The sequence below is a fragment of the Nesoenas mayeri genome (genome assembly GCF_963082525.1).
Source record: "Nesoenas mayeri genome assembly, contig: SCAFFOLD_36, whole genome shotgun sequence".
In the NCBI taxonomy this organism is placed as follows: Eukaryota; Metazoa; Chordata; class Aves; order Columbiformes; family Columbidae; genus Nesoenas; species Nesoenas mayeri.
The window spans coordinates 841947-867291 of record NW_027659963.1 but is presented as its reverse complement, the minus strand read 5'-3'; the positions used below and the strand labels follow the sequence as shown (position 1 = coordinate 867291).

The 25345-nt window shown below is 48.8% G+C and overlaps 1 protein-coding gene across 1 annotated transcript; it reads left to right on the top strand.

Annotated features, from left to right (window-relative positions):
* Positions 1–10214: 10214 nt before the first annotated feature.
* Positions 10215–25061, top strand: LOC308052531 (olfactory receptor 14A16-like; the record flags this gene model as incomplete). The annotated part of the gene is made up of 3 exons (XM_080364609.1): positions 10215–10294; positions 24326–24509; positions 24666–25061. The coding sequence occupies 3 exons, from the start codon at positions 10215–10217 to the stop codon at positions 25059–25061; spliced, it is 660 nt and encodes a 219-aa protein (XP_080220735.1).
* Positions 25062–25345: the final 284 nt, after the last annotated feature.

Genomic DNA, 25345 nt, shown 5'->3' with positions numbered 1-25345 from the left:
GGGTCTGCCCCTCCTGCTGATTGGCTGAGTGCTTCCACGTGTGGCTCTGCCTCCCCGCGGCTCCGCCCCCTTCCCTGCGGCTCCGCCCCCTTGCATTAATTGTTTGAGCTGTTCCGTGTGAGGCTCTGCCCCCTCCACGAGGCTCCGCCCCCTCCCGGCTCTTAAAGCGACAGTGACCCCGAGATTGGGGGAGGCGCCAATAATTTATTTGATTATTTGGGGTGTCTCAGTGACATTGAGGTGGGACACGGCGGTTGTCCAGGGGTTTGAGGGGATCCCAGGAGTTTGAGAAAAAGGGGACCCAGGAGTTTGGGAAAGGGACCTAGGAGTTTGGGAGGGACCCAGGAATTCAGGAAAGAAACCCAGGAGTTCGAGAAAAAGGGGACCCAGGAGTCTGGGAAAGGGACCTTGGAGTTTGGGAGGGTCCCAGAAGTTCAGGGATTATGGGGCAACTTCTAACAATATGAGGTGTGTTTAAATACAGTAAGGTATTACATATTCATAATAACCCCAGGAATGCCTATACATATTCATAACTTTTTCCTGCTTCTTATTAAAATGAGTCCCAGGTAGTTGTTTCCATAGTCTCCTCCTTGACCCCTCCCTGTTACATCTGTGCAGTGCCATGTGGTGGTCTTGAGGAGGGTCTTTGAGGGTCTGTGTATGAAGGCTCCTTCAGCTTCGTCACAGTGAACTCTTTCCCTTTGGCTCATTATGTTGAATTGACTGGAAACCAAGCTGCCAAATTGATTGAAACCAGACTGGTTCCCACCTTTTGCTGTAAATCTTCGTTATCTCGTCTTCTCAAGTTTACAGTTGGTGCCTCAAGTTTACATCTAGGTGCTGTAAAACTTATTATCTTGGCATTTGATGAGGTTCTGTTTTTACTTAGCATAATTGGTTACATAAAGCTCTAAACTAGGCACCCTTAAAGTGTTAGTTAGTTCCCTCTATCACAAAGCTTGTGTGGTATGGAGGGCGATGACTGAAGTGTAAATATGGAGAGGCCTGGCAAATTGAATATATCACAGTGCCACAAACCCGCCACGGCAAGAGCTCTGTGGAAGCCACCACCAGATGACTGGAAACATGCACTGTGCCCCACAGCACTGCCCGCAACACTGTCCTGGGCCTTGAAAAGCAAGTGCTGTGGCGACATGGGACACCATGGGGAGTAATTTAGGATCCTGCTCACTGCAAAACAGCGTTTAGATTTCTTAAAGACAAGTGCAACTTCAAGAATTCAGTGGCAGGTTCACTCTATTATTTACTGCATGGGGGAAATATGGCAAGCTGAATGCTGCTGGCCTTCTCTCCAGGTGCCTGTACCAGTTCACGAAGCAAACTGTCAGGATTCTTGCCTCCCTGATAACTATTTGCTCTGGAGTCTGTGTCCTGGAGCTCCGAGGACAAACTCTCAGGTGAGGCCATATCCGTCACGGTTCACACTGTCAGGATTCTTCTCTCCTTGATAACTGTTCACTCCAGAGTCTGTATTTTCAAGCTTTGAAGACAAACTTTCAGGGGAGGCCTGTATCCGTTTGCAACAGCAAACTTTCAGGCATTCCCTTCCTGATAACCATTTGCTCTGGAGTCCATGTTTAAAGCTCCAGTGGCAAACTTCTCTGATTCCACGTGGACTTTGTTGTGTTCAGCTGTAGAAATTGTTTATTGTCCATAACCTTGCAGGTACTGTTTTGCCTGAACGCAAATTCCTTTCTTCTCAGCAATGTGCAATATAGGCCTTATCTTCTAAGTGTTCAGTGTAGTTTGTAGTTGCTTTTGGTAGATATGAGCAGAACTTGACAGCTTAAAATTTTAGCAGATACAGTTTACCAAGTAACATGAAGCAAAGAGTATATTAAAAATCATACAACCTTATTTAAAGAATTGATTATATTTAGTGTGCCTCTACTTAAGATAAATGATTAATATTAAACTTAAATTGATCTCATCCACTGACCTGTGAGTAGTAAAACCATTGCCATACAGCTCACTTATTTAGCAGGGAGAACTCACAGTGGGCTCATCCACGCTGTCATATTTATAGAATGAAGTGATTGACTTGTAGTCAAATTGCATACAGTAGGAAAAGTGTGTCTGAGACTTGTGCACTCACAAGTTAACGGCATTCAGTTGCTCTTCTGCTTCCCTGTTGGTCTCCTGGAAGGAGTTCTTGGCCTGGTTACGGCTCAGGCCCTGCCCTCCTCTGGAGCCTGGACCAAACTGCTGTGGGTTTGGCTGGGGGTGACTGGGGGATCGAGTGCATCTGCCACACATGGCAGCCCAGAGAGAAATGAGCCAGACAACGGGACTCCTTTCCACAACATCCTCATAGATGGATGCTCCTGGAGCAAGGGGCGTGGCACTGAGTAGGTCTGTGACATCCCCACCATGCACCAGCTGCTGGGAAAATGGAGCGGTGCAGCAGACTGTTAAAGACTATGCTCAGAGCAATGGGTGCTGGAACTTTTAGAAACTGAGATTGAAATTTGAAAGAGACAGGTGCCCAGGGCTGAGCTGGCCTGTGCCTCCCAAGGGGACATCCTGACCCTCCTTGCCCAGGCGCAGGGTCACAGTGGGGCCCTTTGTGACCTCACTTGGTGACACCCCTGCCCTGCACGTGCTCAGCGCAGCTGCAGGCCCAGCCCACACTGTCCGACAGGACGGTGACGGGACAGGGTGTGAGCACGGAGCTGGCGAGAGCCCCCGAGCGTAGCCCACGTCTTTCAGAGAATCGGAGAATCTTTTTGGTTGGAAGAGACACTTAAGATCATCGAGTCCAACCACAACCTAGTTCAAGCTGCCCCCGGCAGACTGTCTGCTGCCCCTGGCAGACTTGGAGCAAGGAGTTCCTGAGCGCAGCTCATGTCTTTCCCCAAAAAGGAGCACACGAGCACAGCCCTCACCTTTCATCGCTGCCTCTGGCAGAGCTGCAGCACCAAGGCATTTTGCCGAAGCATCCGCCTTCCCCATCCTTAGTCCTAGCCTTTGTCTGCAAAATGGCGGAGAGACTCCCCATCCGACCTAGACTGGCCTGGCAGAAGAGACCCCCCAGCCACCCCAGGGTGGCCTGGCAGGAGGAGGTTGGGGCTCCCCAGGAGGTCAGATCTCCACTGGACCCCAACCAGGTTGATGTGGTCCAGCCACTGCAGATCGGTGAGTGAGGAGCCCTGATTGTCTGGCCAGGGTGGGGCCCAGCTATCGCTCTCTGCTCCACACCAGGATCACCTTTCCCCTCATGCTGGCAGGGGTTTCCCATGGGTGGTGATTATGCTGCCTGAAGTGCAGGGCTGCTCTGAGCTGGGAGCTGGCACCAGCACAGCTTCTGCAGGCAGAGGGGACCCAGCTCCTGCTCCAGGGCACTGGCAGCGAGAGGCAGCTGGGCGGGCAGGAGGCAGCCATGCTGTGGAATGGGGACCTTTCCTGCCCGTCTGAAGCGAGTTCCTCACCCGCTGCACTGGGGGCTTTCCCCGTCCTGCCTGGCGCCAGCATCTCAGCCCGTCTGCCGGGCTCCCTCCAGCTCTGACACGCGTGGGAAGACCGTGCCAGGGCAGCGGGCGCTGGGATGGACATGGGGCAGAGCTCCTTCCTCTGCTCTGTCCTGCCTGCAAACCCTCTCTGCAGCCCTCCCTGCTCTCCTCCTTTATTAGATGCTGGCTGGTTACCTGTCTACCAATTCGAAAGGAGACACGTGGACTCCATCGTGTCCTTTGTCAGCAGCCCAGAAAAGGTAACCATGGCCATTTGGAAGGCGGCTGAGCCAGTGTGTGCTGACAGGGGCTCTGTTGCGGGGCTGCTGGAGGGTGCTGGCTGGGCAGAGCTGCTTCTCCCAGGTCACTAATTGGCACTGCACCCCCATGCTGAAGTGCCGCTGGCTGTGTGTCCCCATCTCACACTCCTTGTTTGTCTCTCTGTCCCCTGGCTGCCAGGAGGAGAGCCAGAAGATTCCATTTCTTCAGAACATTTGTGACCTGTGCTACAACAGCAAGCGCCACGGCCCTCCACAGGGCCTAGATCTCTTCTGCCAGAGATACGGTCTGGCAGAGAATATCAAAGTGAGGGGATACGTGGCGTCTCTGGGGAAGCGGGCAATGCCCGTGGCACCCTGTGAGGACCGCGTTGGGCAGGGCCGGGGCTGGTGGCACTGGGTGCTGGCAGCTGCCAGGTCCCATCCCAGATGTGCTCTGCAGGTGCTGCTGGAAGAGGAGCCCAGAAACAGACTGCGCACGGAAGTGCGGTGGAACGCCATGCTTGCCATTGCCAAATTGAGGTACCTGCCCATCCCTCCTGGGGACCCCTGCACAAGATCTCGAGGCACTGCTCCAAATACCAAAGTGTGACTGGCTCCTCTCTCTTTGCAGCGCAGTGGAGAGGGCGCTGGAGGGCAAGGAGGCAAGCCTCCTCCAAGCTTGCTTCTCTAGTGTCTTCTTGCTTCCTCCAGAAGAGAAAATGCAGGATATGGGCCGTTACCTCTTCTTAAAAGTAAGTGCTTGGTGAACTACAGGACCCAACAGTCCCTCTGGCTGCTCCCTGTTCACCCCATGCTGATACATAACCAGAAAGACAAGGCAGGGTTGGTCTCAGCTCTGCTTTCACACCCTCATGCCTTCATCTGCTGACAGTTGGCCTGGCCACATCCAGTGCCAATTGCTGCTCTGCCTGTAGCGGATTATCTGCCCCTGAGTCTCTCCCAGGCACAGCAAATCAGCACAGGAGTTGCCTCTTGGCACTGAGAGTTCATATCAGTCCCCTGTGTGTGAAACAGATGGCAGGAAACACGGCCAAAACTCGTTGTCTTCTTGCAGACCATGGAAGCCATGGACAACATGCTGCAGGCATTGGTGCTCGGCTCTTCAGCCTCCAGAGTCAGCGAGCTGCTCCAGAATATCTTTCAGGTCTGGCGTGTGCAAAGAGTGGGCTTCACAAGGACTGTTCCTCACCCTGGGGGACAGGGTGTCCGCTCTGGAGTGGACAGTCCCACCCGGTGCTGTGCACAGAGAGTGCTGCCAGGAGGGTGCCCACCTCCCCGGGGAACCAGGGGCTGCCCACCAGGCTCTTCTGCAGCACAGTGGCTGCAGAGGGTGACATCTGCCTTCCTGCCTGGCCACAGGGTGGGCCCAGGGCATTTGTTCCAAGCCTGCCAGGGGCCCAAGGGCCAGAACCCCACTGCAGGCTTTGCTTGAGAACAGAGTCCAGCCCAGGAGTTGAGCAGTGCTACTTCTGCTGGAGTGGTGGCTGCTCCCAAGGCTCACCAGCAGCTTCTATCTTCCCAGATGCTCTTGACCTTCACCACCTCTGAGAGAGAACATGTGCAGGAGAGGGCTTTGGGGAGGATTGAGAAGATGAGCTCTACGCTATTCAGACATCCCACACTGGCGGTAAGGAGCCAGGCACCCTCCAGCCAGGCCGTCTCCCCATCCCTGCACCCCAGAGCAGCCTGCAGCTGCCCCATGCGGGGCTGCTGCCCAGGCAGCTGCTTTGGGAGCTGTGGCTGGCACGGGCCTGCAAAGCCCTGACTGCCCACAGAGCTAGCCCTGGACACACACTTGGGTTCAGGGCTTTGGCACCAGTGTCCCAGCAGCAGCCTCAGTCCTCCTGGCCACCAGCAAGCCCTGGTTCACGGCAGGGCCAGCACCCTGTGCCCATGAGTCCAACCCTCCTCCCTCACTCCAGGGCCTCTGTTCTCATCCTCCTCATGCAGTCACTGCAGCCTCTGCTGCCAGCTTTGCTGTGGGCTCTGCCACCAGCACTGTCGGGTGTCTCTGCAGGGCTGCTGGCACTGCCTGGCTAAGCAGCAGCATCAGGGCACTTGGTGTGATTTGGCTTCACTTCCTTCTTTTCTTTCCTTCCTCCCATAGACTTGTGCGAGATACCTCAGAACTTCTGAAAGGACAGACATCGTCCTTGTGTTCATCGAGGCGATGAGAGACACCAGCATCTTTGACAAGAAGCGGGCAACAGACTTGCTGGACATGGTCATGGAATTCCCTGACTTCTGGCTGACGGATGTAAGTGGCTTGTGGCTGGATTGCCCTACCAGGCTTCAGCCCTGTCAGGCCTTGTTCGTTCTTCCATCCCTCCCCCGCAACCCCTGGTGTCTCAGGAATCTGAAGCCACATGAAGGTGGCAGAGAGGGATGGGAAGGACAGCTGAGGAAGTGGCTGCACTCCAGTGGCAGCGCCATCCTCACCTGTGTCTCCTCCAGCTGCCAAAGATCATGAGATGCATCCACAAAACCCTGGACAGCATCAACACAGCACCAGCTCGGCAGAGCGTGGAGTCCCTGCTTCTCCTCATGGCTGACAGGAGACCTGGGAAGGTGCTCACAATGCTGCTGAGGATTGCTCCACCAGGAGACAGGTACTGGCCCCAAAAGCCATGAGGGCTTGTTCATTGTGGGGAGAGGGGCACAGAGCCAAGGAATCCTGCAGGACACCCCCGAGGAGCAGGACCCTCCATCCCACCACATTTGCCAGCGCTGGCGGTCAGCCAGGCCCGCAGCAGCCACAGCTGAGCAAGCCAGCCCAGAGCCCCCCACTCTCTGCCAGCCCCACAGGAGCAGCAGCTCAGCCCTCTGCTGCTGCCCAGGGCATCTCAAGCGTCCTGCGGTGCTGAGCCTGGACACGCTGTGTGATATCACTCAGGATGTTCTGCTCCAAGACCTTCCCTGGCACCGAGACCAGACTGACAGGTCTGTAGTTCCCTGGATCCTCCTTCAAACTCTTCTTGTGGATGGGCGTCACATTAGCCAACTCCCGGTGAACTGGGACCTTCCCAGTTAACCAGGATTACTGATAGATAGTGCAAAGTGGCTTAGTAATCACCTTGGCCAGCTCCCTCAGCACCCTTGGGTGTATCCCATCTGGCCCCATAGACTTGTGGGTGTGCAAGTGGTGTAGCAGGTCGCTAACCATTTCCCCTTGGATTATTGTGGCTTCATTCTGCACCCTGAGCCTGTCTCCTGTCTCAGGGTGCTGGGTACCTGGAGCACCAACACTCTGACTCTTAAAGACTGAGGCAAAGAAGGCATTTAGTACTTCAGCCTTTCCCTCGTCTTCTGTCGCCGTGTTTCCGCCCATACCCCTCAGGGGATGGAGATTCCCCTTAGCCCTCCTTTTGTTGCTCATATATTTATAGAAACGTTTCTTGTTACCTTTCACAGTGGTGCCCAGGCTCAGCTCTAGTTGGTCTTTGGCCTTTCTAATTTTCTCCCTGCCTAACTTTGCGGCATTCTTGTATTCCTCTTGAGCAGCCTGCCCCTCCTTGCAAAGTTCATACATTCTCCCTTTATTCCCAAGTTCCAGCCGCAGCTCTCTATTCAGCCAGGCTGGAACTTCTTCCCTGCCGTCTCATCTTTAGACAGACGGGGACAGCCTGCTCCTGCACCTCTAAGATTTCCTTCTTGAAGAGAGACCAGTTTTCCTGGGCTGCTTTGTCTTTCAGGACTGCTTCCCAAGGGACTCTGCCAACCAGCCTCCTGAACAGGTCCAAGTCTGCCCTTGGGAAGTGCAAGGTGGAAGTTCTGCTGAGCATCCTACTAACTTCTCCAAGAACAGAAAACTCCATCATTTCATGGTCACTATGCCCAAGGCGACCTCCCCATTGCCCACGAGTCCTTCTGTATTTCTTCTGATGATATCAATGCAGGTCTTGGTCATGTAAGAGCTCACCTGTTGCTGGTGGCAGCTTTGCTGTTGGGGACACCACTTTCCAGCAGCCCATGAACCAACTCCACTGGTGCCCAGTGCCATGAGCTCTGCAAGTGGGAACCTTCTGTGCACAGGGACCCCCTGTCCCCAGGGCGGCCATGCCAGCACCCCCAGCCACCTCCAGCCCCAGGAACCCAGAGCAAGCGGAAACCACAACTTGGCCAAAACCAGAAAAAGACAAAGAGCACAGGTCTGAAGAAACATGAATAAATATCTTTACAGAAAAACATAGAAAAGTAAACCTATTTACAGAAAGAAAGGCGAACTACAACAAATGAAATACAATCAACATATTACTTGATACATACAATATAAATATACACTACACTATCAATAAATACACACTACAAATCAATACATTATGTAAATACACATAACAAACTACTAACTCCCTCTTCTGTCTCTCCCACCCCACCAAACCCATCATCAACATATAATCTACCCATTCACTTCCACTTCCTCTAACATGTCACTATCCACTTCCATTTCTTCCTCCGCATCCTCATCCACTTCCATGTCTTCATCCATCTGCACTTGATCCACCTCCAGGTCGTCTTCAATGTTTTCATCCACCTGCATCTCCTCTACCTGCTCATTCCCTATGCAGCAACTCCAGCCCCCAGCACAGTGTGGTGTAACCTAAGGCAAAAGCCAAGCAGAAAAGTGCATTGGTCCTGCCCTGGGCAGCTCAGCAGAGCTGTGGGATGGGAGTCTCAGCACCCCTGTCCACTTTTGCTGCCCAGGGAGAGCTGTGGGGTGATGGGTCCCCTGGGCACTTCGCCAGCAAGAGCTGCCTGGAGTTTGGGCAGCTCCTGGGCCACCAGCACCCACGGGCCAGCACCTACATCCAGAGTATCCCATGCTTTGTGCGCTTCAGCATCTTGTGGAGCAGCTCTGTGAGAGTGGAGAGGGCAGGGGTGAGCAGCCATGTCCCTGTCCCTCAGAGCGTCACAAGCACAGACTCCGGCCCCACGCCTCCTTTGGTACCCAGAAGCTCCTTACCTTGCGTAGGTGTTTTTTTGGCTCTGCGCTGCTCCACACGCAGGGCAGGGCTGCCTTGGCTCCAGCCTGGAAAGGGGCAGAGAAGGCACGGGCTCAGGCTCCGGGCAGCACCGGCTGCTCCCACTGAACATCCCTCTGACACGAGCCCGGGGTGCCCTGGATTCCCACGGGGACGTGTCCCCCCAGGAAGGGATGCTCAATTTCAGCAGGGGATGAGCAGCCCAGAAGGGCTTCTCCCAGCCCATGGCCTTGCAGGGGTAGGTGGAGCGGACGAGCTGAGCTCCTGGTCCCCAAGCTCCCCAGAGTGGGGTCCCCACCTCACGCCATCCCCACAGTGCCTGCTCCAGCCTGCCCAGGCAGTGGAGGTGCCCAAAGCTGTGGAGCGGGACTGTACCTCCAGCAACACAAGTCTCCTCTTCCTCTGGAGCTTCACAACAAAAGACGGGTGAGCCGAAAAAAGAGACTGAGGCATTGGGTGTAGGTGATTGGTTGGGTTATGCGGTTGAGGCACTGGGAACGGGAGAGAAGGGCTGGACTGGGACCAGGGTAAGTGGGAAGAAAGCAAGAGGAGCAGACAAGGGCAGTGCTGAGAGCTGGAGAGGGTCGCTGTGTTGTGGTTGTTGCTGGGCACCGGCGCTGCAGATGGAACATGGGCTGTGACATCACACCTGGGTTGCATGGGCACTCTGCTGTCCGCTGCGCAGCAGGGATGGGGATGACCCCCTCTCAATGCTGGTTATGGATGTACTAACCTGCCTTTTCACCAATTTCATCATCCCAAACAGTTATGCTTCCATGCTGCCTTGAGTGGTTCTTCCCAACCATCCCGTCATGCCCGGCAGCCATCCTCACCCGTCAGAAATGTTGTTCTCCAATTGGTTCCTGCAGTAGCTGAAGTTTATCTCACTGTTCATGGACATCCCTTTGCAGGCTCTGATCTCGCTCTGCCTCTGTACAGCACAGCCACTCTTCCATGTGGGCATGAATGGCAGCGCAAGGCGGAACCTGGGTAGAATCCAGGAAGACTCTAAAGCCCTGGGGGTGCCAGTGAATTAAAGTGGTGCCCAAGTCATCTTCTCCTCCCTTCTACCATTGTTATGGTTTAAGGCAAGGCAGCAATAAACCGTGGCAGATGTTCTCTGTTATCCCCTTTACCTCCTGCCACCCCTTCCTTTAGATCGGAAAGATGATAAGAAAGATAAGGGGAAAGGAAGAGAGACTTAGCCTTCAAGTTGGAGAGTTTTAAAGGGTTTTACTAATGCTACTAATAAATAGAGAATATATACAAAATATACAAAACCAATGTCAAGTGCTTGATGTGGAGTTAGCATCACTCAGTAGCAGAGCTGGGTGTGCGGGGCTGGCGGCTCCAGCAGCTGCAGCTCAGGCACCTGGAAGTCACAGGCAGGACTCCACAGTAAACTGGAACCGTTGCAGGATGCAGGGCCTGAGGCCTGTAGATCACAGGCAGACAGACATTGTTCTCTCCAGATGCCGGCCATGGGCGAAGAGAGCGTGATCCTCATGATCATCCTCTTATATAGGGGATATGACAATTATGGGGTGGAATACTTCCATTGGTCAGTTCTAGTAACCTGTTCCATCCACCCCTCCCCAAACACGCCCCTCTCACAACGGAATGTAGGAAAACTTACCAGTCTTTCTTGGCTACCATAGTAATAAATCTAAACATGACCTTCTTCAGCATTCTGTTGGTCTCTTACCAGCACCGAGTACAGCATCCTAGGAAAAATATGCAGGCTAAAACTCAGAAAAGTACAGACACTGAGAAGAACTGAGCTGAAAGAAAAATCACTAAGAGAGAACCGGTCTGGTTTTTAACAAAACCAGGACACTCATGTTCAACTTGCCGTCGATCAGAACCCTGCGCTTTCCATCTGCAGAGCTGCTCTCCAGCATCTTGTCCCCCAGTCCGTCTGTACAGCCAGGGTTGCCATGGTGTAAATCTGGCACTTGGTCTTGTTGAACTTCATGTGGTTGGTGATTGCCCAGTTTTCCAGTTTGTCCAGACCCCTCTGCAGGGCCTCTCTGCCCTCCAGAGTGTGAACAGCTCACCCCAATTTTTTGTCATCAGCAAACTTACTAAGAAATCCCGCAAATCCTGTGTCCAAGTCATTTATTAAGACATTGAAGAGCACTGACCCTAAGATGGAACCCTGCGGAACCCGCTAGTGACTGGTCGCCAGCTCAATATGTCCCCATTTACTAGAATGCTTTGAGCCCAGCCCGTCAGTCAGTTGCTCACCCACTGTAGTGAGTGTTTGCCCAGCTGCGTGCTGGACATCTTGTCCAGGAGGATCTTGTGAGAGACACTAACAAAGCTTTACTGTAATCCAAAAAGATCACATTGATTTGCTTCCCTTGGTCACCTTGGTGGGTAACCTTGTCATACAATGAAATAAAGTTAGTCAGGCAAGAGTTTCCCCTCATGGACCTGTGCTGGCTGGGACCAATGACTGTGTTGTCATTCAGATGTTTTTCATCTGAATGAGTTACCCAGAGTTAGCCCCGTGGCTGTGTCTTTCTGGCAAAGAGTCTTGCAGGAGAGGAACGGAGGTTACACAAGAAGGCCTCCAGGCGGGTTTGAGTGTCTTCAGAGGAGACTTCACAGCCTCTCTGGGCAGCCTGTTCCAGGCTCTGGCACCATCACTGTGAAGAATTTCCTTCTTATATTTAAGTGGAACTGTTGGAGCGTTAAAGGACTCAGCAAACAATTTGATTCAATGTGAATCACGCTAAAGCCATTTATTACAGAAACAAGCCTCCTTATATATGCAACTATATTCTAATCACGCGTCCACGCTCCAAGCATGGATTTGCTAAATGATTATCATGGGCTTTCCATGCACTGGAGTCTTACTGATGATACGTCCGATGATTCACGCCACGCCAGGACCCCGCTGATTGAGGAACACCCCTCTTTCTCACAGCAGATTCTGTTCTCAGCTTCTCGAAGAGACCTTGAGATTCCTTTGAGCCTGACTAATTCAGCAACAGATCTTTATCTATCAAAACCCCTCCACACTTCCCCCTTTCTGTTCTTGAATTAGTCAGGCCCCTTTAACCGCACGGTGAATCATTTTTGAAATATACTGCAACATAGAACACGTGATTAACAACATAATTACATTTACATATAATGCAGTTAAACCTTGCTTAATAAGATCAAACAACTACCTGCCTATTCTTAAAACCTTAATTCTACTATGACAACCTTATTAACACAATATTTTAATAGATTCAAAATAACCAGAGAAGTTAATACAATATATTCTCTTAAATTCCTAAAAGATTTATAACTGTGCAGTTTATAGGGTAACATACTTAATACCATCAGTTTATACTAATAATTGAATTAATATCTTAAAAGTTACCTTAACCTATTTAAAAGATCAATAGCTTAACCTTAATATCCCTTCTAAAACTTTATCAGTTGCTAAACTTAGATTACTATGGTAGAAATATCTCATAATTTTACCTTATCTATGCATTGACTATCTAATCATAATATCACCCTTTTGGATCTCCTGCTGATAGTTCAAATTGCCATTCTCCACAGAAGGCACACCACCTGCTTGCTAATAGGCTTCTAGACCACCAGGTCTGCGAGCATCTGTAACACTGCATTGGGATCCATGGTTTACATCTGAAACAGTCCTCACAACTTATCTCCCTCCTGTCCATCTGCATCCACTGAATCTTTGTTGAATCTACTTCAATTGTTGGCCTGTAATGACACAAACATAACCTTTTCCCCAGGTTATCAATTGATGTGGCCTTTTTAATTGACTAGTGATTTGACCATAACTAATGTAGGTTCCTTCTGATTTAGCATGGTTTTGGGTCATACTTGCAAAGTATTTCATCACATACAATGCTTTTGATAATTGGTTTTGTGGTGTTTCCCCTACTTCCTCCCCTTTTTTAAAAAACAAACAAACAAACAAACAAACAAGTTCAGAACCAGGTATGTGCGTTGGATCTTGACTACGTACTCAAAATCACAAATCAAATTTAGAGGTTCCTCCTTAGAAAGCTCTAAGTAATTTAATGCTGTGCCAAGTTCTGCTAATTGGGTTGAACCTTCAATAATTTTTACAGAATGATGCCAATTGTTATCTTCACACCAAACCACTACAGCTTTATGAGACTTCCCAGAACCATCAACAAAAACTTTGCAAGTATGTAGGATCAGACCAAATACAAGTATGGCCTATGACCTGATGTTAAAGACTTGCAGGTTCTGCAGCAATTTACATTTAGGCATGCCAAAAGCTGTGCTGCTAAGAAAACCAGCTAGTGCAATTTATAAAGACATAGATTACAAATGAAAAAAAAAAAATCAGAATTAAATTTTACAAATGGTACATATATGACAAAAGGATCATGGCCTATTAAGACTTAAATTCATTCCCTGCATTTTCTTGATCAGAGTGACAATTGGTATATAACAGACGGTATATCAGTTTGCTAGCAATCTCATCATACTGTCCCACAATAGCCACAGGTTGTTTCTATGTTGTAGATATAGACAAATCTGCAAGTCCAATTGAATGCAGTCAGCCTGTAAGGTTGTCATAAATTCATTCCTCAAAGTTTCCAACTCCATTTTGGCTGTCATATTTATTGGATATTGTTTTCCCTTACCGGATCAAAGTCCTGTTTCAGATCTACCAGTGTAGTATTTGCTTTATCGAAACATTGGCTGTTAATACTAGTGGAAATACAGCATTTGAAATTTCCTTGGAGATTTCTCACTTGCAGCAAGCAGATCTGCGCCATCCAAGCAGCTTCTTGTAGGCCATGCAACTAAACAGAATTCTCAGAAAACGTTATTTGAGCTTACAATTTACTTAAGAAATCTTAACCTAAGAGAGGTATAGGACTTTCTGGCAACCATAAGAGTTCATGTATTAAAACTTTGTTCCAAATTTGGCATTCCATTGGTCTCAAAAAATGACCTTTCTTTTGTTCTCTCTCATGACCTCAAAAACTAGCATGGTGAATTTACTAAGAAGTCTCTTACAACTAATTACCACAGAATAAGTCTATCAACAAATTTTTGGTTTAATTTTCCAGTTTCATTAGAACTATGGGTCTGCTAAGGATGCCTTTAAACTTCACCCTCGGACGGCTCCATTCAGTATTACAGCGCTGCAGTGGGGGGTAGAGAGAACTCCCCTTTCACTGCTTTAAAAGCGGGCAGCCAGGTTTTTCCATTTTTTTTTTCTTTCTCTTCTTACTGCAGTTCAGATATAACCAAGGTCACGCAGCTGGCATAATGGCTGGTACGAAGTAGGAGGCTCTGGCAAACTTCTCAGTTACAATGAGCTGCACACAGTCCTGGGATATTTTGCTCTTTTGTTTTCCCATTTCATTCCAACCATAATACACTTTATATGCAATTTCAAGTAGCTCAGCAATAGTTACATTCCTTAGCTCCATTTACCTTTTACAATTTAGAGATGTCAAAAAACAGTATAAACCAGTATAATAAACATAAATCCATTATTCTATTTTCCTAGATCCAAATTAGTTAATATTCTAGCAACTTTTAAATACAACCTCTTCCAAATTCACATCTATCATAGCATTTTAACAATTTAAATGCTTTTCTAACAATATAAGCAATTACTCTAATGTGTAAGGATGCATCCTAAGGGGGGGCAAGGTGGAATTTTAGCAGTGGAACCGGTTCCCATTTTGTAATTATCTCCCCAAACAAGATTCTTTTGGTACCAGATATGAATATGCAAACTATAATACTGAGCTCAGATATGAAAACCAAATACCCAGTTCAAATATGCAGATGGATCACAGTCACACTAATTTAAGACAATATCTCAATTTTTGCATTGCACCTTTGGGCCGCTCACTGCTCAGCCAGGTGGAGGTACCTCTGGGTCTCCCTGACAAAAAAGGTCAGTGCGCGCTGGAGCCCCATTGGCACCCGCCCCCCCTGCCACAGCGAGCCGGACTGGGCAAGGCCTTTTTGTTTTGTTTTGGTTTTTTTTTAGTGTCTCACCTGGTGCGCTACAGCTGTTATTCCAAAAACAGGATTCTTTACATGATGTGCATATGGAAAAGCCAAATCCAGCACACCGAGATGAGACACAGCCTGTCACAGAGTTGTGCAAGTCTGAATGCTGGAATAAAGGTAGCATGTTGGAGAGAAAAATAACAGCCACTACACGCAAAATTTTACGATCACATTCACGCAGTAAAGAACTAAATTACTCATGATCTTCTGTATTATCACAAAACGCACATTTTGAGTCAACGGATTCTCATGATTTAACAGACTGTGAACTTATCGTACCATATAGCACAGACCTACCAAAATTGCAACATGCTTAAACAGATACCCACAAAGAAAACAGGTTAATAAGGAAAGCATCTTGCAGACTTTAACAAGTTTTCTGACTTGTGTGTTAGCAGTTAATTCTCTCAGCTTGTTGAAGTTCAAATCGCCTCGCCTGTAAAACTGTCTGTAATGATCTAATGATCTCTTGTAGAGATTTATTTTGTCCTGCTCTTCTGGCCTCAAAAACATTAATCACAACAAGATTCTATTCTCTGGACACTTTTCCCAATCATTTAACTTATACAGCAGCCAATACTGATTTCAATATTTAACAAGATCTTCCTTCCTTATAATTCTGAGTGCTTTCTAAGTTTTAAAACACCTCCCAATACTGATTTTTTAGGAACACAACTGAAAACAATTATTCCTGACCCCATCTTGCAAGTAAAAACCTTGAGAAGAGGGAGGGAGGGAGGGGGCGGAGGGGCTGCTTGCAGTGTGAATGGGAAAAGCGGGGAGAAGGTTTTATGGTGCACTTAAAAACAACTAGTAAAACAATTAGCTCACATTCTTGACAAGCTGCTTGATTTTCAGAGAGGCAATAAACAGGAGCACATAATATGTACTGTAAAACTCACAAATAACATGTTGATAGCAAACATTAGCATTCTCTACTGCTAATCTCAACACTAGTGATTCCCTAGCTTCTAAGTTTTCGACCTGCTTACTGATGGCCTCTTGAAGATGGTCAATAAATTGCATGTAATTCTCATTGGGACCCTGATTAATAGTTGCAAATGATTTGGCTGCTTTATTGGTTTCAGGCACCTCTCTCATAGTTTGATATGCAAGATCTGTTGACTGCCTCAGGATTTCAGAAACTTATCATGTCTGTAGTTGTGGTGTGTCAATTAGTGTCTCTTCCAGGAGTTGTGGGATACCTGCCCCTTTCAACGAATCCCCATTGTTCTGTCCTAAATGATCTATTGCTGTTACATTGGATAGGTCTAATTTTGCTTGAATTTTTCATGTTTCTTATCTGATCTTGGGGCAACTTGTACACATACTTAACTTTTCAAGAAAAATGCTTCAAACCCTCATCCTCTTCCGAGTCATCAGCTAACACGGACTTGAACGGTGCTGGAGAATCAATAGTAACAGGGGGGTTCGGAACAGTGCACATTCTCGCCAATACTTTCTAGCATCATAATTATTCGTATAACCTGAGTCCCCAAGTGCATCCCCTTTCCCGTCATGATCAGCATGACCGCATTGCTGACTGTTGGATTCACTCGCTAAAAGCTGATCTGATCTTTCACACAGTTCTTTTGCCCAGTTCTTATCCGGCGACTCCTTCTGCTCTCTTGTAGGAGTTAGAGGGGTAGAAGGCGGTAAAGGCGGACACGAATCAGTAAAAGGACTGATATTACACTTATTTACGACTTTAGCATTCTCAGCTTTCAACAGTTCTTTTGAAAAATTATCTGAATCCAGTTCCTTGGACTGCTTGATCTCTTTAGGGTCGTGTGATGGTATAGGAGGCCATCTACTGAGTGATTTTCCTCCCCCCGCCCCAGACTGCTGTATCATCAGGGGGTGCCGACAGCACAATAGGAGTTGGGGCAGGAAGGGAATCAAAGACACGAACTGGGTAAGCGTCACAGTTATTTTTAGAATTCTTATCAGGCTGCAACGCTGTAAAAACTCCAGTAACCACAGCCCGTTCAGCCTTAAGTTCTTTTAAGGTAGTAATTATAAGCTTCCATGTAGTCGCTAGGGATTTAGCTTCTTTATCTCCGTCGCTAATCTTATCCCATAATTTCTGCCCTATATTGTCCCAAAGTTCAATTTTTAAAGCTTTTCCAGCTTCTGTCGGGTAGCTGTTAGTTCTACACCAAACCAACACCTCTACGGATGTTACTTTCTTCATATTTAAGTCCTCTCATAGAGAGAATATGCAGGAGGAGTTTAACTATAGCTTCTTCCTCAGAGGATATATTTTGCCCCATAACTTCACTTTTCCCTCCTCCTGCTCCCAGCCGCTCACCTTTTCCAGTGATTTCTTCAACAAAATTAATGCGGAACGTCCGTACGCCTCCGCCTGGTCTCAATCCAGCTGATCCGCCTCCAGCTGGGCCGCTCCAGGCTTTTCCCCGACCTCAGTGGTACGTCGTTCAGAGTATCACGTCGGGGTCACCATTTGTTGGAGCGATAAAGGACTCAGCAAACAATTCAATTCAATGTGAATCACGCTAAAGTCATTTATTACAGAAACAAGCCTCCTTATATATGCAACTATATTCTAATCACGCGTCCACGCTCCAAGCATGGATTCGCTAAATGAGTATCATGGGCTTTCCATGCACTGGAGTCTCACTGATGATACGTCCGATGATTCACGCCACGCCAGGACCCCGCTGATTGAGGAACGCCCCTCTTTCTCACAGCAGATTCTGTTCTCAGCTTCTCGAAGAGGCCTTGAGATTCCTTTGAGCCTGACTAATTCAGCAACAAATCTTTATCTATCAAAACCTCTCCACATGGAACCTCCCGTGTTACAATTTGTACCCATTGCCCCTTGTCCTATCATTGGTTGTCACCGAGAAGAGCCTGGCTCCATCCTCGTGACACTCACCCTTTACATATTTATAGATATTAATAAGGTCACCCCTCAGTCTCCTCTTCTCCAAGCTAAAGAGCCCCAGCTCTCTCAGCCTTTCCTCCAATCCCTTCATCATCCTCGTGGCTCTGCACTGGACACTCTCAAGCTGTTCCCTGTCCTATAATATAAATAATAATATTTAAATATAAATAAATATAATAGAAATATATTTATTATATAATAAATATGATCTAATATAAAATATTATATAATGCCGCAGCAAAAGGTTCTGTGAGCTGCACAAACCCCACAACTCACCTCACACACACAAGGCACAAGTTATTTTCCTTCCAGCCCTTGCAGGAAAAGAATGGACTCCAACAACTCTATGAGAGTTATAAACGGAAGCCGTTTAATGCAAAGTTTGATCAGGCTATATACTCTTAAACTGCTGATTTTGTAGTTACGTTATTTATACTTGAATTATTATAGTTAGATTACATGCTGCTTACATTTGTCTAGCTAATACATGATTGGTTGCTATCGTAGACACTCATCACCTCCCATGTCTTGCCACAAACTACTTTGATTCCTCATTCTTCTCTTGCTTCATCAACTTTCTTCCCCATTCTGTGTGGTCAAGGACTTTTCAATGACCCTTCCCTTGTGGCCTAAATCAGCTTGATGCAGTCTTGCTCGGTGCACAGATGCCCATTTGTTTCCATAAATGATCCCACAGAGTCTGTCCTGAGAAGGGGATCCAGCCTCTGCCACTCTCTGGAGAGACAAACTGTGTCCATGGCACCAAGGGACACAAAGGGTGACTTGTGCAAGACCACCTGTCATCTGAACCACTTAGGTATGTACTTGTGGATGGGGTATCAAGGCTTATAATGTAAATGTCCATATAATTGACACTGCCCAGAATGGCTACTGCAGACGCAGACTGCTGTGTTGCAGAGCTTTATATTTAGGCAGATTAACCTTTTGTTTCCTTTTGATTTTTATTTTAAAAATTATATTAATAATATTAGAGAAATTACACAAACACTTGGAGAATTATTGATGCATTTTACCATTATTCTCCACAGAAGGCCCACCAGCTTTGCATCTCAAGAAACCGGAGGCCAAAGCCCAAGGGAAGGATGGGTTGGGCACTGTCCTGGCATGTGGGAAACTGAAGTGTGCGCCCACCTCCCAACACCTGCCCTGCTCAGTGAAGGGTGTGAGAAACTCTGCCAACCAGCCTGCAGCCAATGTTGTCCTGCCAGCTCAGGACTGGAGCTTCCATCCCTGGAGGTGTTTAAAACATGTGCAGATGCAGTGCTTTGGTATATGGTTTAGTGTTGGGCTTGACAGTGTTAGATTTACAGTTGGATTAAATGATCTTCAGGGTCTTTTCCAACTTAAATTATTCTCAAATTCTATTATTTCGGTCAAAAACATTTCAATTCCCATCACTTACACCTTCCCTCAAGGGTGGCTGTTGTGTGGCACAACGGTCTTGGCTTTCCAGGCAGATTGGGCACTGATTTGGTGCCTGCATTGGGAGTTTTCCCCTTCCTGGGGTAAAAGACCTGCAATGACAGACAGTTGTAGAGATTTGGGTGGCAGAGGTTTGAAGTCTACCTTCCAAAATCTGAGCAGGCTGAGCTTCGGAGCTGAGGGACAACAGAGGCGGTCTCAAGGATGTTTTTCAATAGTGGCACTATCACTAATAACAGTCACAGGGAACTCCTTATTCTCAATGATGATGGTGAACTAAAGCTTTTGAATTTCTTTCCCAACAGTTATTCTTTCTTCTCCAAAGAGCTGCTATGTTTCAGCAGCTGATCTCTTGCATTAAGTTCTTAGATCAGTGCTTTTTCTCTTTCTACTACATATTTTATCATTGAAAAAGTACAACTCTTAGACAGAATTGCCCCCAAGTCCTCCTTATTCCATACCTGTTCTCCTTTTTTTCTGGTGAGAGGGGGAGGTAGCCTAAGGGAGTTGTTTCTTTTTGGCCAAAGAATGCTAAGAAACAGATGCTGGGTGGGTACAAAGGCACAAAGGAAGCCAGAATGTTAATGTGGTGTCCACTGACATGCACCATCACCTACATTTCCAGTCTCTCAAGTCCCAGCTGTGCAGCAGACACTGGAGTTCAGAGCTGCCTTAATCTACCCTGTGTGACACATGTAAAATGAAACTGCTGCAGTCTAAAAGTTGGTTTTGATTCTCTTCAGAGCCTGAAGCACCACATGGGTCAGGAGACAAGCCAGGATACCCAAGGAGGACTCACATGCTTTTCAATTCAAGTTCAGGTGTTCTCGGGAATCTCAGGAGACAAGGCGTGCTGATTGCTGGGTGCAAGGAGCCGGTCAAGAGCCTCATCTCCATTTCTGTAACGGTGGCTTTGCTGCCTGGCTGATGTGCAGACTCTGTACATGGATGCTGACACCTGTTGAGCAACCTGCTCTGAAAGAATTAAAAAGGCAGGCATGAGGACAGAACCTGGGTGTGGTCAAATGAAAAGGGATGCACAAGATGTGCTCAGGGCTGTTTGGGGGCAATTGTAAAGCAACCCTGCACCTCAGGTGGATTATTCCTGTGGTCAGGGAGAACCTGAGAGTTCTTCCTAAATTTAAAACATGAAGGAGATGAAGGGACAGCATCATTCAGGCTGAATGGAACCTCAGAAGGAGTCTTGACCAACCTCCTTCTCAAAGCAGGGTCAGACCAGATTACTCAAGGCTTTATCCAAACATATTTTGGATGTATTCTGGGGTAGAGTGAATGTGCACTCCTGGGAAACAGCTTCCAGTGCTTGACTGTCCTCATGATGGGAAAGTTTCTCCCTTTCTATAGAACCTTTCCAAGCCCAACCATCCAAACTGGTGTTTACCCATCTACTGACAAAGACTGTGATATCTTTCCTTGGATACAAGAATATTGTGGGGGATGATGCTGAATGCCTTGCTGACTTCCAGGTAACAGACCACCACTGCTCTGCCCATGTCCAGCAACCCTGTCCTTTCCTCGCAGAAAGCAAAGAGGATGGACAGGTACAACATACCCTGGGTAAACCCCGTCACTCTCTCTTCCAGACACCCAGAAATGGGGTTCCAGTGGACATGTTCTGGGGCACAGCCCTTAGTTCCCCTGCTCACCCATTGGCCATTTTTGAAAAGTGCACACACTGTGTGAGAGCTGCCAGTAGGTCAGGGAGTCCCCCCAGTCTCCATGAGCTTTCCAAGATGGTGGAGAGTGGCCTCACTGTGACATGGTCCTGCTGTGTCAGCTCCTGGGGTGCTGCCCCTGCTGTCCCATAGACTGGAAAGGATTGTGTTAGTTCCAGTGACCCCTGACTTGATCCCCATCCACTGCTGGTTGTTCTCCTCCAGATTCCCATCTCATGTCACAGAGGCCTGGGAGAACTTGCTGGTGAAGATGGAGGAAAAGAGGGCAAAGAAATTCTCACTACTTTCCCTTACTAAATTCAGCAGTGGCCATGTGGTGTCTTTGTTTCTCCTTCAACTGTTCCTGAAGTAGTAACAGCTCATTATGGGGACCTTCAATTGCCTTACAGGTCTAGACTGAGTTCTGATCTGGACTGTTGCTGTGCTTGGAGGCTGCTGTCATTGAGCACCAGATGAACTAACTTCTGCCAGCCTGCCTGGCAGTTCATTCCATCCGTGTCACAGCTCTGTCTTCAGCACTGACAGCTCCAGCCCACCCCGTCAGGTCCCTGGCTGAGGACATTGCCTCACATCTGGGCTGAACCACCCCAGTTGTGGCACCAGCCCAGCTCTGACCTGCCACAAGAAACCTGGTACCAAGTGTCCAAGACCTCATGTGTGCAAAGGCTTTGCCTCAGAGCACAGACATGACATGGCCAAAAGATTGATGAATGTCTCTCTACACCTAGGAGTATAAAATGAGAATAAAATGCCTAAATTCATTAATCTGAAGATACTCCTCCCCCAGCTTGGAGGAATTAGATCCTTTACTGTAACCTTCCTGGTTTCCTGTCTAATGATGGGACAAGAAAATATGATTGTCATATCAATTCATTTTTTTTTAATACAAAGAACACAATGCTGGCAAGAAGTGTCTGTACAGAGGAGAGAGAATCAACATCACTGATTACTTCAGGTTGTTTCAAAGGATGTGCCCATGGAGGCCCAGGGCCACCTGGAGTGAGCCCAGAGAGGACAGAGAAAGGGACCTCATGGGCTGCTGCTGTGCTGCTGAGCTGGGCTGGGCTCCTGGGACACAGGGAGCTCATGGCAGCGGCAGCGCTGCAGAGAGACAGCTCTGCCCAGGAGCAGCTCCTCTGCAAAGTGCAGCAGGGCTGAGGGCTCTACCTGCAGCACCGAGGGCACAGGAGACAGGCAGAGGGAGGGAAACACAGCCTGGGGTTGAGGATTCTGAGAGATCACTGTGAGAAAAGACTTCACAGATATTAAGCCTATGGCTGTAGGGCATTGCATCTGCAAATCATGGCAGAATCTCAGAAAGCTGTCACTTTTCAGAGCCTACAAGAGACGTAAGTACAACTGTCAGAGATTCTCTGATGCAGAGGAGAGGATGTGCTGCAGAGCAGGGGTTGCCTTCTGCGCTGTCAGAGTGACAAGACATGAATGCTGCATTCTCCCCAGGATGGCTGTGGGGCGTAAATGTAAATGTGCAGGCAGGGGTGCCCAGGGCTGTCCTGCAGAGCAGGGTCCCTGCACCCCAGGGCTGTGCCAGGGCAGGGACTCTGCTGCCTGCCAGGGTCAGTGCTCAGCCTGCTCGGGGAGATCCCAGCAACACTGAGGGGAGAAGATGTGGGTGGGTGAAGCAATCTCCAGCAGGTCAGGCTCCTTCTGCTGCTGGGTTCTCCATGGGTCAGGGCTGCTCACAGCTTCAGCTCACTGCAGACTACTTCCAATAGGAGCTTTCAAGGAGAAGATCTATACAGGTATTACTTCAAAGATAAGGAACTTTCCCGAGTCTGTCTTTTCAGTTTCGTACTCCAAGACTGAAGGGGCGGGAGGGGCGTGCGGGAAAGGCTAAATGTAAAAAAGAGCTCTTAAGTTTTAACAAGTCACTGACACTCCTGAACTGCAACTCTGAGTGATCAGTACATCTGCCAGAACCCTCGGAACATCCCTTCAGTCACTCTTTTGCCTATGGACAGCAGCAGCATCACATCTGCTGAACCCATCAGCCTTACTCTGACCTGTCCTGTTTTCCAACCTGCAAACAGGAAGATGCCTCCAGGCAGTGCCCTGTGAACAGGCAGGATCTGTAGGGCCAGGGGGAGGGCACAGAGGGTGGGATGGTCTGTGTGTGCTGACAGGGAAGAGACATGGACAGGGAAACACCTTCCACGAGGAGAACTGCCAGGCAGCTGGTAAATTATCAGAAATGAGAGGAAACTAAACCCGGAATTGTTATGGGAGGGAGAAGAGAGAAAAGTCCCTATGATCCCCTGCAGGTCAGATCCCTCCTGTGAGCAGCCCCCTGGCCTCCTCTCCCACCCAGCAAAGCCTCTGCCCTCAGGGCTGGGGGCTCCAAGGCATGAGGCAGCTCCTGTGCAGCCAGAGCTGCAGTTCCTCTGCAGAGCACAGGGGCTGAGAGCAGCTGCCCGACAGTGTTGGTGTCTGGGAGGTGGCTGCACAGCTGGGGAAGGGGGACGCTGTCTGAGTGCCCGGCTGCCTCTGCCCTGGCCTTTCTCACACCCACCCTCACCACATTTTCCTTCTTGCTCCCCTGCTCTGGGTCACTGCTGTTGGGATCTTGTTCTTGCTGTCAGACTCTCTGGGGATGGCAGTTTCAGCTGCAGAGTCACAGCCTGATCTTGTGGGTCCTTTCCTGCAGGTGTATCCATGGGAACACGTGTCCCAGCTTTGCTCTGACCTGTGGGGCTGTGAGCAATGCAGTCTGTGGGGCTGGGGAATGAGCTGAGTCTCCTTTAATCAAATGCCATCATTAGAACACTTCACTATGTCCTTGAGGTTTCCTTCCAAGCTGTGAGCTTCCCTCCAGGATGCAAAACTATTCTATAGCACTTTAGCATTATCTGAATTCCCCATGGAGACGTGCTGAGATGCTATCATGGAGGAAATGCTGTTGGGTTTGTGAAATAAGCCGTGTGTGTCGTGGTCCAAACACAGGGTACTGAGACCTTAGGAAAGGGTGAGACATGTCATGGTTTCATCTGACAAAACTGAACCCCAGGTCTGTCCCCTGCCCCCCGTTCCCATGACCCCATGCTGCAGAGCAGGGCTGACTCCTCGGCAGCCAGCGGGCACAGGCCCTGCTCCTCACTGCACCTCCAGCCAGCACCACCCAGGGCTCAACCACGGAGCTGAAGGAAGGTCTGGAAAAGGACAGTGGGGGTGGACTAGGGGAGGGTGTATGAGAAATGGCTTTGATTTTGCTCAGATAAATGTCCCGTAACTTGTCACTGTCTTTTCTTCGTCTGGCAGTGCCCCAGGCTCATTGGCAACAAATGTCCAACAGCAGCTCCATCATCCAGTTCCTCCTCCTGCCATTCACAGACACTCGGGAGCTGCAGCTCTTGCACTTCTGGCTCTCCCTGGGCATCTACCTGGCTGCCCTCCTGGGCAACGGCCTCATCATCACCACCATAGCCTGGGACCAGCACCTCCACACCCCCATGTACTTCTTCCTGCTCAACCTCTCCCTCCTCAGCCTGGGCTCAATCTCCACCATTCTCCCCAAGTCCTTGGATAATTCCCTCTGGGACACAAGGGCTATCTCATATTTGGCATGTGCTGTACAAGTCTTTATCTTTCTCTTGTTTATTGCAGCAGAGTATTTTCTTCTCACCATCATGTCCTACGACCGCTACGTTGCCATCTGCAAACCCCTGCACTACGAGACCCTCCTGGGCAGCAGAGCTTGTGTCCACATGGCAGCAGCTGCCTGGGCCACTGGGTTTCTCATTGCTCTGCTGCACACGGTCAGTACATTTTCACTGCCACTGTGCAAGGGCAACGCCCTGGGCCAGTTCTTCTGTGAAATCCCCCAGATCCTCAAGCTCTCTTGCTCACACTCCTACTTCAGGGAAGCTGGGCTTATTGTGGTTAGTGTCTGTTTAGGATTTGGGTGTTTTGTGTTCATTGTGCTGTCCTATGTGCAAATCTTCAGGGCCGTACTGAGGATCCCCTCTGAGCAGGGACAGCACAAAGCCTTTTCCACCTGCCTCCCTCACCTGGCTGTGGTCTCCCTGTTTATTTGCACTGGCATGTTTGCCCATCTGAAGCCCCGCTCCATCTCCTCCACATCCCTGGACCTGCTGATGGCCGTTCTGTACTCGGTGGTGCCTCCAGTTGTGAACCCTCTCATCTACAGCATGAGAAACCAGAAGCTCAAGGATGTCCTGAGGAAACTGATGACTGGATTATTTTCTAAAGCAATAATCTGACCATCATCTTCTGCATTACAGTTATAGTGTAAATTGTTGCAGGCCCAGCCTGTCTTCTGTATTTTTTGTTGCTACTTGTGGTTTTTCACATGTGATAATATTGTCATCCCCTTTCAAATTCACTGTCATCTCTGCTTTCTGAGGGGCTGTGTAAATGAGGAGCTGTTCTCTATGTGTATTTAAACAAATTAAAAGGCCTTGCAGCATCTATTTTTTCCTGAGATCCCTTCATCAAGGCCTGTTTGGAGCTGCAGGGACAGTTCCTGTGTGCATGGGAGGAGGGG